This window comes from Eubalaena glacialis, chromosome 18 (genome assembly GCF_028564815.1).
Source record: "Eubalaena glacialis isolate mEubGla1 chromosome 18, mEubGla1.1.hap2.+ XY, whole genome shotgun sequence".
NCBI classification, from domain to species: Eukaryota; Metazoa; Chordata; class Mammalia; order Artiodactyla; family Balaenidae; genus Eubalaena; species Eubalaena glacialis.
The window spans coordinates 36,714,227-36,726,805 of record NC_083733.1 but is presented as its reverse complement, the minus strand read 5'-3'; the positions used below and the strand labels follow the sequence as shown (position 1 = coordinate 36,726,805).

At 39.9% G+C, this 12,579-nt stretch overlaps 2 protein-coding genes across 7 annotated transcripts in view; one reads left to right on the top strand and one right to left on the bottom strand.

The window, feature by feature from the left end:
* Positions 1-8,945, bottom strand: part of ITFG1 (integrin alpha FG-GAP repeat containing 1) — a 265,097-nt gene extending 256,152 nt beyond the window's left edge. For all 3 annotated transcript variants that reach the window (XR_009698047.1, XM_061174414.1, XM_061174415.1), the window contains exons 1-4: positions 8,655-8,945; positions 6,877-6,949; positions 1,526-1,671; positions 311-368 (exon numbers count right to left, since the gene is read on the bottom strand). Coding sequence is in view for 2 of the 3 variants with exons in the window: in XM_061174414.1 (XP_061030397.1) it covers positions 311-368; positions 1,526-1,671; positions 6,877-6,949; positions 8,655-8,862 (485 nt within the window). In the remaining variant the exon portion in view is untranslated. The remainder of the gene's footprint in view (positions 1-310; positions 369-1,525; positions 1,672-6,876; positions 6,950-8,654) is intronic.
* A 132-nt stretch (positions 8,946-9,077) lies between these two features.
* PHKB (phosphorylase kinase regulatory subunit beta) overlaps positions 9,078-12,579 on the top strand; it is a 220,649-nt gene continuing 217,147 nt past the window's right edge. Inside the window, exons 1-2 of one of the 4 annotated variants that reach the window (XM_061174410.1) lie at positions 9,078-9,238; positions 11,572-11,586. In XM_061174410.1, the coding sequence (XP_061030393.1) occupies positions 9,172-9,238; positions 11,572-11,586 (82 nt within the window). In that variant the 5' untranslated portion in view covers positions 9,078-9,171. Of the gene's footprint in view, positions 9,244-11,473; positions 11,587-12,579 lie in introns of all 4 variants that reach the window. The other 3 variants (XM_061174412.1, XM_061174413.1, XM_061174411.1) reach the window with 3 other exon arrangements.

Genomic DNA, 12,579 nt, shown 5'->3' with positions numbered 1-12,579 from the left:
CAAAAACAGTTATCTTAGTTCTTTGAGTAATGACATGGCTAGGATCAACAAAGATCCATCATGGACACATTCAAAGCTTTTAAAACAAAACCAAAAAGACAAATCTCTCCCTCTTTGCAAAATAATGAATTTCACCTTTCTCTTTCTTCCATCATGGCAAATAAATATATAATTAAGAGGACAGGTCCCTATCAGCTTTAAAGGGAGAATGAATTTAGAGTCAATACGACTTAGCAAAGTAGTTTCCTATGTGAAAGATTTTATGTTTGTAAGTTTAAAATCATTCAAAGGGAAGCAAGCACATACTTACTCCATAATTAATGGTTCATCCTGAAAAGTCCTGTTGAGTATGGTCATATTGCAAGGATCTGTTAAAAAAAAAAAAGAAAAGAAAATATATAAATGAAAAGGCATTTTATAACACATTATTTTTGATATTTGCACTTAGGGAAAAATACCCTTTCATTCTTTTCAAAATTCATCTCTAATTAATTCCATCTATTAGCATTAATGAGACACTATAAATCTAACTTAAATGGACATCAAGTTTGTAAAGATAAACTATTGGGAGAGTTTATTCTACAGTGAAGACCAGTATTACAATAACTTCCTTTTGAGTCTTCATTCTGAAAATCTCTTAGATGAGTCTTCTTTATATACAATTTAGCAGTAGAGCAGTTGACAATTAAGGTTTTGATATAAAGAACCCAATACACGCAAAACTACTAGACTCTAAAACGTCCATGCCCTCCTCTCCTCCTACTTTCTTCAGTCTGGCTCCATGAACAAAGGTGTCCATTTAGGTATAATTAATTGGCTTTTCAGATAAGACGAAGATTTGTGGGTAGATATGGTAGACTGACTCTCAACCTTTACTCTAAACTTTTTGTGCTTTCCTGTACTGGGGAGACTAGAAACCAAAAATAGCATTTCTCATATACCCTTGCATTTAAGATTCTAAATAAAATGTAAGCCTTGCTAATTAGATACGGTGAGTTTTGCCAAGGCAGGAATGAGGTGAAGGCTGTGTTTCTGCCATTTCTGTCTTAATGTCTGATCACTGAATTGTAAGTACTAAGAGGGAGGGTGCATGGCATCCATTTTGCTGGTGAGCAAGTGTCATTCTGGCACCTGTTGTGCAACTGGCCACTTTCTGATGGTAAAAAGGCAGTAGCTTCTTTGAAGGCTTTGAGGATTGTTCCTGAAAGTTCAACCTCGTGTGTGTTCTTTAGCCATCACAATAACTCTGTAAAGCATAAAAACCCTTTAATAAATTCTCTCTTCCTTAAGCTAACAGAGTGGATTTTGTTCCCTGGAGTTGACTGCAGACCAGTTCTAGGTTGAAAAAGAAGAACCAGAAAACAGACTTTTAAAGAAGTTTTTAGAGACAATTACTGACACTCAAGAACTGCATTTTTGAACTGATTTCTGAACATTATTTTTGTTACATTTACCTAAGAATACCAGGCATATTTTTCCTTTAATATCCAGTGATAAATATTAAAAACTCTTAAAACAAGTTCACCTAAGGTTTGATTCTGTCCCCAGAAGATAATAGCTCCTAATTCACCGTTGGCATGATTTTTGGGAAGATATGTCAGAAGAACATCCATTTGTGAATCTCCATCATAATCCCCCGGGACTACACTTGTTATCAATGTACTGTGATTCCTAAAAGAAACAAACATTTTAATAAACAAACATTCCAGTAGAGCTATAATAGAAAAGGACACTTCTATATTTACACCATACAAAAATATTTTCAATGCAAAATTTAAAAATTCACAGAACTGATTAATTACATTCTCTTCTTTAATAGCTTATCATCCTTCATGTATGTAGGCCTCTTTGGTCTATGAAAGAATTCAGGATGAACGCAGAGGGTTTTAAGAAACAAGAAAAAGCTGAAATATTTATTAAGAGGAAGCACAGTTTTATGTTCAAGCATTGGTTTAATCCTTTCACCTAGTTCTTTTGTCAAAGATACCAGGACATATGGATGGTGTTTATACGAATGGAGGCTCAAAGGACTTCCCTGGCGGTCTAGCGGTTAAGACTCCGGGCTTCCAATGAGGGGGTGGGGGTTAGGTCCCTGGTCGGGGAACTGTAGCACAATGCGGCCAAAAAAAAAAAAAAAAGTAACATAAATGAAGGCTCATTATCAATTGCTAAAGCACTGAGGGGTATCACTGTCATTTTATAAAAGATATTATCTATAAATTACTTAATTTTAGATTTTAATGCAGATTTGAAATTTACAGTGAAAACTAGTCATTTTATCTCAAGATTCGCAATGAAAAATAAGTTCTTTTTGACCAAACCTGGCAATACACTATCAAAACATACATACCTAATTCTACATTTTTAATAATAAAATATTCTAAAATGGTTTATATTAACCTTGAAAACTTAACAAAACATTCTGGAGTCTTGTCATAATGTTGTCTGAGTGACCCAATCAAAAAATAGGCCTTAAATTCAATTTACATTTAATTCTACTTAAGAACAAACAGCAAGACAGTAAGTTTCCAAACAGCCTATGCATAATTATTTTCTAAACGGCATCAAGAATATAAAAATATATATAATAGGTTTTACTTAAAGTGAAGATGAGGAAAATACTGACAAGGGTAAGAATAATTAAGAAAAACAACATAATAATAGCTTTATTTTAATGCAGCTACTTACTATGTCTCAGATATTACATCAAGTACTTAATAGCTATTATCTGATAATCTCCATCACCTGAAATAGGTATCGTAATTCTCACTGAACAGACCAGGAAACTGAGGTTGAAGTAGCTTTCATTGTTAAATAGCTAGTTAAATGGAAGAGCTGGAATTCAAATTCAGTTGTGTTGGCCTCTAAAATTGATCTTCATTATGATAAAATATTTTTTGTAATGCCAGTTTCCTCAAAGAATTCCAACAACACTTTAAACTTTCCATGAAAAATAGCTGGTCTTTAAAAATGATGATATAGCAACTGCACATGCTACTACGTAGCAAGCTGCATGTAAGTGTGTACCTCTGTATGTGTACCTGTGTATGTATGCATGTGCAGTCATACATATACTGCACATACCTGGCAGTAATACTTGTTCAAATAAATTAATGATTTGGCGTCAAAAAGTACCCTGAAATAGACAGTAATATATTACAAAGGACTAGATGGGAACTTAACCTGAGCAGATTTTATTCCTAAAATTGCCCTTCTTTATGATTGTAAAAATAGGAATTAGAACTTTACAAAATAACAGACTGACACATGAATTTATCTCTTCTTCTTTCAAGAACCTACTAAAATGATATGGAATGAATTTCTTTTTTAAAAAAGAGCATAACCCTCAAAGACAAAGAGATCATGAAAGGATCTGCCTTAGCAGGGCAAGAAAACTACAGTTGACCCTTGAAGAACACGTGGGGTTAAGGGCACTGACCACTTGCAGTTGAAAATCCATAGCTGGTATAACGTTATACTTGGTCCTCCACATCCTTGGTTCTACATTCACAGATTCAACCAACTGGGGACAGTGTAGTACTGCAGTATGTATTTAATGAAAAAAAATCTGTATGTAAGTGGACCTATGCAGTTCAGACCCATGTCGTTCAATGGTCAACTGTATAAGCTGAAGTGCTTGGAGAAAAGGCTCAAGAAGCTTTTTGCCCTGAAGAACCTCTGAAAGGCTCAGAATTTGGAGTCATCCGAAATAGCAGAAGACAAAGTAAAGTGTAAGGCTGAAAACACCTTTTCTGTGATGGTCCCTTCTCCCTCTTGCTCAGCATGCCAACAACCAAGTAGTTTACTTCTGGGAAGTTTCAGGCATTAGAGATGTAAGTTACAGGAGAGGGTAAGATATTGGCCTTAGGCTAAAAACAGGGAGTTAATGGAAAGTCTACAAAGGAACAGTTTGGTCCTTGCCCCCAACTCTGCCAAATTCCTAGGATGCCAGTCAGCCAGGAACACATCCACAGGGCAGGAGACAGGAGGTAAGTCCCATTACGCAGAGTTTCCAATTAGCTCTTTAGTACCTTATTCTTAATATAGTATAATAAAGAGTCACCTGTTTTTTAAAGAAAACTATGAGTATTAAAGAGAGCCAAAACAAATAGCAATAAGGAATCTGAAAAAAACAGAGATAACAGAGGAAACAAAAGAAAACTTCAAAACCACACCTGAAGACATAAGAAAATACATCCATTAAAAAAAAAAAAAAAAGAACAGCATGCTAAGAGAAAAGAACAATAAGAGAACAAAGAAAACTTCTTGGAGATAAAAAAAAAATATGACAGCTAACATAAAAATATTCAATAGAAGGCCGAAGATAAAATTAAGAAAACTTCCCAGGGGGAAAAAGACACAAAATGACAAAAACACAAATGAAATAAAGGATGGAGTTAGGCAGTCCAATAAACAACTAGTAGGAATTCCTGAAAGAGAAAACAAAAAAATAATCAGAGAAATAATATAAGAACATTTCAAAAAGGCCCCAAGTATAGAAGCCTCCAGCTTGAAGGGAGGCTAGAGTAATGAATGAAAAATAGTCTACACCAAGACATATTATGAAACTTCAGAGAAAAAGGATAAAGAAGAGACCCTAATAGTTTCAAAAATTAAAAATAAGTCATATTTGAAGGATTAGGAAAAAGAATAGCAATGGATTTAAAACCAGCAACCGATGAAGCTAGAAGACTACAGGCCAATCAAAGAGTGAGTAGAAAAAGGTTTTGGAAATGGAGGGACATACCCATGCATCCTTTCTCAGGAATTTCTTGAAGGATACACTCCAGTGAAGTAAATGAAGAAGCAAAGAACAAAATGGCACAGGATCCAAGAAATAGGGATCAAACATAGAATGACAAAGGGAAAGTCTCCAAACAGTAGCTCTGCAGAAGGCCTAGAGAATGAATTCAGATTGGGGAGGAGTGCAGAGGACTCAATGGGGGAAAAAAAAAGCACAACAGGTATATGGCAGGTATGATGGAACATCTGCAAAGAAATTAAGGATATGTACACAGAAAACTGTGCAATTTATTTTTTAAAAAACAATCATTTACTCTTGGAGGGAAAAACCATAGAGAAATGAAATACTGTATACTGCTTGGCTCTGAAGTACACATAATCTACATGGCCAGAATTTATACAATGATTACTGACCAAGCTAAAATATGATATAACTATATGGAGATGGAGCCAATTTAAAGATGCTAAATCTTTGTCTATGCTAACAAAAAATCCAAGAGATGAAGATGGTAACTCAAGAAATTACAGTATAAAAACTTATTTTAGAATATGGAAATAAACATCAGAAGAAACAGCTCAAAGTTTTAAAAGTGGTTGCATTTGAGAGAGGAACAGGGGAGAGGGGGAAGAAAACAGTGAAGGACAGTTAGTTTTTGAAAACTATACTAAATAAATACAAGAGTTTCTAAATTTTATAAGTATATAAAACATTACATTAGTCAAAGAAAAATTGGGATTTTTTAAAAACTCAGTGGAACCTAAGTCTTTAATAGCTCACAAATTCCTTAACTTTTAATCTTCCATGAAAAACCACTTCTAGGCAGTTCATTTCTTGGATGTAGTATTTAACAACTTCTGTTCCCTCCCCACTCCAAGCATGCTGACATCCAGTATCAAGGAACATTTCTCAAGAGGGATAATTTCCTGTTTATCCATCTATAACTTTCCCCTCAACGCCTCAATGTTCTAACTCAAGACCAATTTTTTTTTACATATGTCTGAGTTTAAGTTAAATACTGTAGAATCTGAGCACTCATTACCCCATATGGGGACTTCTTAAATTTTTTGAACAGTTTCTAAAGTAATCTCTGATCTTCCTACATACCAGTTCATCCTGCACATGGTTAACGAGTAAATCAAATCAACTTAAAATACCGTTTTCACCACCTCTCCTTTAAACAAGAACCTGTAATGATTCCCCACTTTTCTCGGGATTGAGGTCAATTCTTTCTGATATTTATGAAGGTTCCTAGTCTGCCCTGATCTCATCTTCCTAGTCCATAACTCTCCAAAGCATACCCTCCACTTCTGTCAGGCAAACCTTTCCACCTCCTCTTCACAACCTGCTGTTTTTACTACCATCTCTTGTTAATGCTGTGTCCTGAAACTTGAAAGCCCTCACCTAAATTTTACTTATCTTAAGGTCAAGCACAAGTCCCATAACTTTCTAGAAGCTGCCACTTTAGCCTGCACTGACTCATCTCTTCCTCCAGACAGTGATCGATCCTTGTTTCTTATAGTTTCAAAACTGTGTTGGCTCACTATCAACGAGGGTCACTGTGTTTCATGCAATGCCAGTCATATAAAAAAAAAATAGAACTATTATTTGAACATTTAAAAAATTCAGTTTGATTTGAATTTCCTCAAAATCAACCTATGAGTTATCTAGCAGTCACCACCTATCAATCAATAAATGAAAAATTAGAACAGAGGTCATTGACCCCATTGCAAACTCCTCCCTCAGACCACAAAACACAAAGTTGACCTCATGAGCCTGTGACTGAGCTGCTCCCACAGGCACACTCAGGATGAGGGACAATCCACTCAGGATGAGGGACAAACCCCAAGACATTCAAGAAAGCATATCAGATTGCAAGGGACTGAAAGGTGTTTATGTAGGAACAGACCTGGTTCCACTCAAAATTATTTATTTTTTAAAGCAAATCATTTTTAAACTTTGGTATGCTCACTAATTTTCCTAACAAATTACTTGCTTCATACCTCATAACTAGTGGTTTTGTATCACAACACCACTTTAGAGTAAAATTGATTTCAAAGACAATCCAACTAGTTATTGCATATTTATTATGACACTAACGACTGTTTTACAGAAACAAATACATTTGTACTTACTTCAAGGATACCTTTACTTTGGGTTTAAAATAGGGTGCGCTCTGGTCTGCCAAAAAGACGATTAAATCATTTCCTAAAAGAAGCGAGTATACATTAGAAAAATGCTTCCCAGTGAGACATACAATCAGTGGTTACAAGCAGCTTTCTGGGCACTGTTTTCAACAAGAAAACTTCTATTTTACTCCAGTTCATCTGCCCTCTCAAGGTTGGTCCTATTAGACTAATGGAATGGAGATTCCTGACAGTGTATCACAAATTCGATACTCAAAGCAGCAGGGAAACTAGAGGATGAACAAGGAAAAATGTAGTTGGTCAAGGCAAATTGAAGCCAATGGCTTCTGCCAGGAGTCAGACTGATTGACTTAAAGGAAGCATATAAAGAATATGCCTTATAACTACACTATATGTTAAGTCTTGTCTTCCCCAAACCTAACAACTCAGCCTCTCATAAGGCTGTTTAGTCCATTGCACAGATGCATCACACCAAGGACACAGAAACTCCTACTGTAGGTATCTGACTAGTAACTAGGACATGATGTCATATTTAAGCAGAAAAAGCTGAATCCTCCAAGACTACCCTCTTGTGGCTCCTACAGAACCATCCCCCAGGTTGATGCATTTTTGGAGCTCAATGAGCACTCATTGGAACAGATTTTTGAAATTGTTTCGTCAAACACAGGGCATCTTTAAAGTTAAGGGGAGAATCTCTGTCTCCAGTTTGGGTGGAGTGGCTATAGGTTAGGCAGTATGCACCCTTCTTGCAGTACATGGAGTCATACAAAGATAGGGGAAATACCCAAGGTCCACAAGAGGCTCTGGAGTCCTGAGAAGGACTCCAAGAGATCTGGGCCAAGATCCTGTCAAACTCTGTAAGTGCTTCACTTCCTTCTTTCACAGCCTTGACCTTGAACAGTGCCTGCTTTGTGGGTACTAGAGAATACTAAGACCCTCTAATGCCCATTGTCAGCATCAAGATTTACACAGAAAAGTTTGTTTAGTCATGGTTAAAGCAAAGAACTCCCAAGAACCTCAAGCTGGAAAAGAAAACAGAGATTTGGAAGACTAGGGTGGTGGCCAAAGCAAGGAAGTCTTTTGCACACAAAAGACTAGGGCAGCCCAGAAGGGAGAAAAACCTGCAGTTTGAGAATCCTTTTCCAAGGAGACACTGGGTTTATTAGTAGTACCTGCGAAATACTTGTGAGAACTGTGGAGTGTTTAGGGCCTTGGGAAGGAACAGTAGTTTCTAAGAAAGCTGGGACCCTGACAAAGGGAGGGGAGGGTGAACAAGGTAAATGAAGAGGGAGGGAGAAGTCCTCTACGAGAGTAAATTATCAAGTCGCACCTTTTCCAGTTCATCAAAGGGGAAGGGAGACTGGAGGAAATACAGCAGACAGGAATGAAGGGGCCTTGGGAGGGAACGTAAAGGCAAGCTACAAAGACTACTGGGAATCAGGAAGGACTTTGGAAGGCAGGTGATTCCATGAGAAGGGCGGGGTGCGTGAGTGACGGCCGCGGTCGTCTCAGGAAAAAAAAACAAAAATCCGAGGTGTTTCCAGTGCTTGCGGGGGTGGATCAAACTGTGGAGTGGTCAGGCCAGGACCTGGGTTTGGAAAAGATGGAAAAAACAGGCAAGCTGCAAGGATGCTGGAAATAAAGGGGGAGAGACAGGGCTGGGAGAGAAGGGCCGGGAAATGCAGGAGGACCGGGCATCCGGGCAAGGGATGTGGGGAACACCGGGAGGGGCACGCGAACAGAGGGAGGGCCGGGCAAGCACTGACTTTCCCGCAGCACGAAGAGGTCCGTCTGCTTGTCAGAGTTGAGGTCTCCGAAGGCTGCCAGGGTGCCCCAGGCCTCGGCCCCAAAGAGCTCGGCCGTGACGTTGTGCAGCGCCCGCGCCGGGACCGGCCCGACTCCCAGCAGCGCGAGCCCCCCAAGCAGCGGCGCCAGCAACACCCAGGAGCCCAGCAGCCGGCGTGCCGCCGCCATGGCAGCCCCTCGGCCCTCGCCCACCGGCCCCCTGCTGCGCTTGACGGCAGCCGGAAAGCACCGTGCCGCCGGCCGAGAGAGAAAGAGCGTCGCCCCGACGCCCGTACGACCGCGGCCGGCCCCCGTCTCACTGTCCCGTAGGGCTGCCCCTCTGACGCTCGGGAGGCCGCGAAGCTAGGTTGAAGCGCGCCCTCGCGCTCACTTCCGGCCGGTGCGCCTCCCGACAGTGTCGCGCGGGGGGGCGGGGCCGGCCGGGAGGAGCTGACAGGCGGCCCCGGGGGCGGTGGCCAAGACGGCGGCCCGAGCGCGATGGCGGGGCTCGTGGACGAAGTGAGCTGGAAGGTCTTGGAGCGAAGAGCCCGGATCAAGCGCTCAGGTTTGGCTGGCTGGGGCGCCACCCTTTCCCCCCCGCACCGTAGAGGGTACTCCCCCTCAAGAGCCTTGGGCAGGAGGCAGGTGGGGTTCCTGGAATGAACCTGTGCCCGCGTGTTTCCCCTTAGAAAGCAGTTGGTGGTCCCTGGCTTCCTCTTGATGTCTTTCCCCATTAGGTGGTGGTCCCACCTTTGCTCCGTTTTGCTTCCCCAACTATATTTCGTGTGTGTTCCCTCTCGAAAAGTAGGTGGTGGTGCCGACTTCTCCTGGAGTCTTCTTAGAAATCAGGCGGTGGCCACATTCCCGGGAGTGCCCTCCCTGTCTGTATTCCTCCCCGAAAGTCGGATAGCTTCATTTTTACATATGACTAGGGTCTGGTACTAGAAAACTGGCGGCTGCTTGTTGCCTTATTTCGTATCTCCTTTTCACATTACAAGTTCTGAGATCTAGCCAGTTATCTATGGGGCAGAAATTGAGGGAGACAGGGCCTCAGGCCACGAAGGGGGTCACGGTGAGCATAGTTAGGACTCAGAAGGAAGTGGGCCCCTTCCCTGGGCAAGTGGCCCCCAGGACGCCTAGTTCCCAGTTGTGGCTCCCAAACCCGAGGTCACCTAGGTCAGAACACGCTGCGCAGGCAGTTACACAGTTACAGCGTCCTGAACTGACTTGTTCAAATTGCAAAGTCACACTTTGAAGTTAGCACTTGTGGCTGATAACTCATCTGACAGCCAGGATTGAAACTTCTCTTATTCCTGGCTGGCTGGATGTAATCTCAAGCTAAAAAGTGTTTCTATAAACAGGAAAGATGGTGGAATGACAAGTCTTCATCTAAGAATCTTCCCTTTTGAAGGCTTGTTGTTACTATATAAATTAGTGTTGGGAGATGATAATGTCAAAGTCGATAATCTGATAACATTGAAAGACATAGCCCTAGGAAGACTAATTATGCATCTGCATTGGTATTAAGGGTTTTGTTTTTTTTCCTCAGCTAATACTACCCCATTATATTTTGGCTTTTCACGTTCATGAAGTTCTTAGTTGTTGTGCAGAAGACAACAGAGTTCTTAGCTGTCTTTTTTTTTTTTTTTTTTTGAAGAAAGTATCTAATTTCATAAATCGTACAGGAGAAATCCACCCAATCTTTGTTGCTTATTCCATTCTATTTTTAAACCTTAAAAATAGTTGTGCACTTATTTACTTAGGGTTATAACAAAACTACCGTAAGTATGAGAGAATTTTTCAAAAACTAGTCCTTAGTACATTTTAGTGTTAGTACAGTTACTTAGAATAGTCACATATATTTCTGTTTCACACTTTTTCTCAAACTTTTTGTGTCATACTGAAGTATTGAGTTGACCACTAACAGTGAGTCTATTTGGGCTATAAAAAGGGTTATTGAGTTGATAATTTCCGGTCAAAGAGAGTAACTGGAGTTTTATTACAGGAAACTGAGCTCTACCCTCAACATATATTTTTACAGCATTTCTCTTTTCCTCTAATAAACGTATAGGGTTTATTTTCTTCTGCAGTCTTAATTTCCTCTGAACTGCGTGCCATAACAGTAAGCTTTGAAAACCCACCTTCTCTTTCTTTACTGAGAAAAAAAAAATCAAATTTTATTTAACTATTGTTGAATGCAGTCACTTAAATCCAGTTTCATGTACAAGGTAGTTGAGTGTATTGTATAAATGTTGGATGTTCCTATATGTTTACATCATAGCAATAAAAGAGATACCATTTGAAGTCATCCCTCCAAATTAGTTGAGGTTTCAGATTCTTCTGATAGCTGTGATGTGTAGACTATAAACTTTCTTCAGTGAAATCATTGACTTCCTGTGTCATTAAAAGCAATCACCCTGATTCTGTTTGTTACTTTTAGAGGAGTATATAAAGTGAGTTTTGTTTGAAACTTGGACTAACCTGACTATGATATAGATGCCACTGCAAAGTTCTGAGCATTGTTACATAGTAGCATAATCACTTCACTGCTCAATAGAGCTACTCCATGCTACTCTTATGTAACGTTTAATAAGTGGTCATTATATATTTCCTGCCTCATCCATATAAGCAAATGTAATTTATCAAAGCAAAGAAAATCAAATTTTCAAGTCATAAAAGAGAAAATAAAATTATAATGAACCTCAATTATTGCCTTTGTTGCACACCGCATCATGTTAATAACTGCTCACACTGCTTTCAATTAATCTAATGCTGATTGCTTCTAACCTTCACTAAACAGTTTTGAAAATTGCTGTAGTTTAGCCTGCGATGCTTATGATTAGAGTCAACAATTTGAAATGGCCAGCTCACCTGATGCAGTCGTCTCTTCTCCACCAGCTTTCCTAAGGTCTGGTAAGTGTGTAGACCCTAAAAGGGTCACTTGGTAATTTTAAATACCTTTGTTTCTGAGTGTTGATGTCACCATATGATATTATTTTGGTTTTATTTCCTCTTTGGTGGGCCCAAGCCTGAGCACCATTTCTGTTATTGTTGGGCTCAAGTTTGCACTGGTATGGTGAACGTGGTCTGTGGTGTGAGAAGCATGAGAAATGCAGAGTGGAGCCCCTGTCTTGACACGAGCTCTGTTTGACCAGGGGCAATTTCTCAGTATCTGGGAGCCTTAATTATCACCTGGGTAGATAAAAAGCTTCAATAATTTTTGTCTTTTTGCATAACAAAGTAACTTTTATAAAGTAGAAAAATTTGGTCAGCGTCCCAATTATTTTCTCTTCATCAACTCCCTGTGAAGTAGGTATTTTTATATGCATTTTCATAGACAGAAGGGAAGCCCACAGAGTTGAAGCAAGTTGCCCCAGGTCCTGAGGCTATTATGTTTCAAGGCCATGTGCTTTGCCTTCCATCCCATGGCTTCCTGGTGTAAGGGCTGGAGGAGGTGTTGGTGCAGTGGCTCTTAGACTGTCAGGTTGGTGAGACCCTTTGCAAGCTGGATGAAAGCTGTGGAATTGCTCTCCAGATGAGTGCCCTGGGTCTTGAAAACAATTTGGAAGAGGTCCATGCATCCAGGAAAGACCATATATGGGTTCCCATTAGGAACACAGGCCTTTGAATGTATCTGGAAGAGAAGGGCTTTGTTAAGTGGCCATAGAGCTGAAATGAAGACTGAAGTCTTTAAGGCTTTTTTCTGTGGGTTGTGACCCACCTTGGGCCATTTAAAACCTGTTTTGTGTGTGAACACTGGGAAAAGCCTGTTGGCAAGAGGCTGCTTTGTCTTTAGTGTGCCTTAAGCAGAATATTCAAGCCTCAGGATTCATTAACAGATAAATGTGAGATGACCCAGTCAAACAGTGAAAAATTCTTTCTTTTTGGTTTCACCATAGCCTTTCA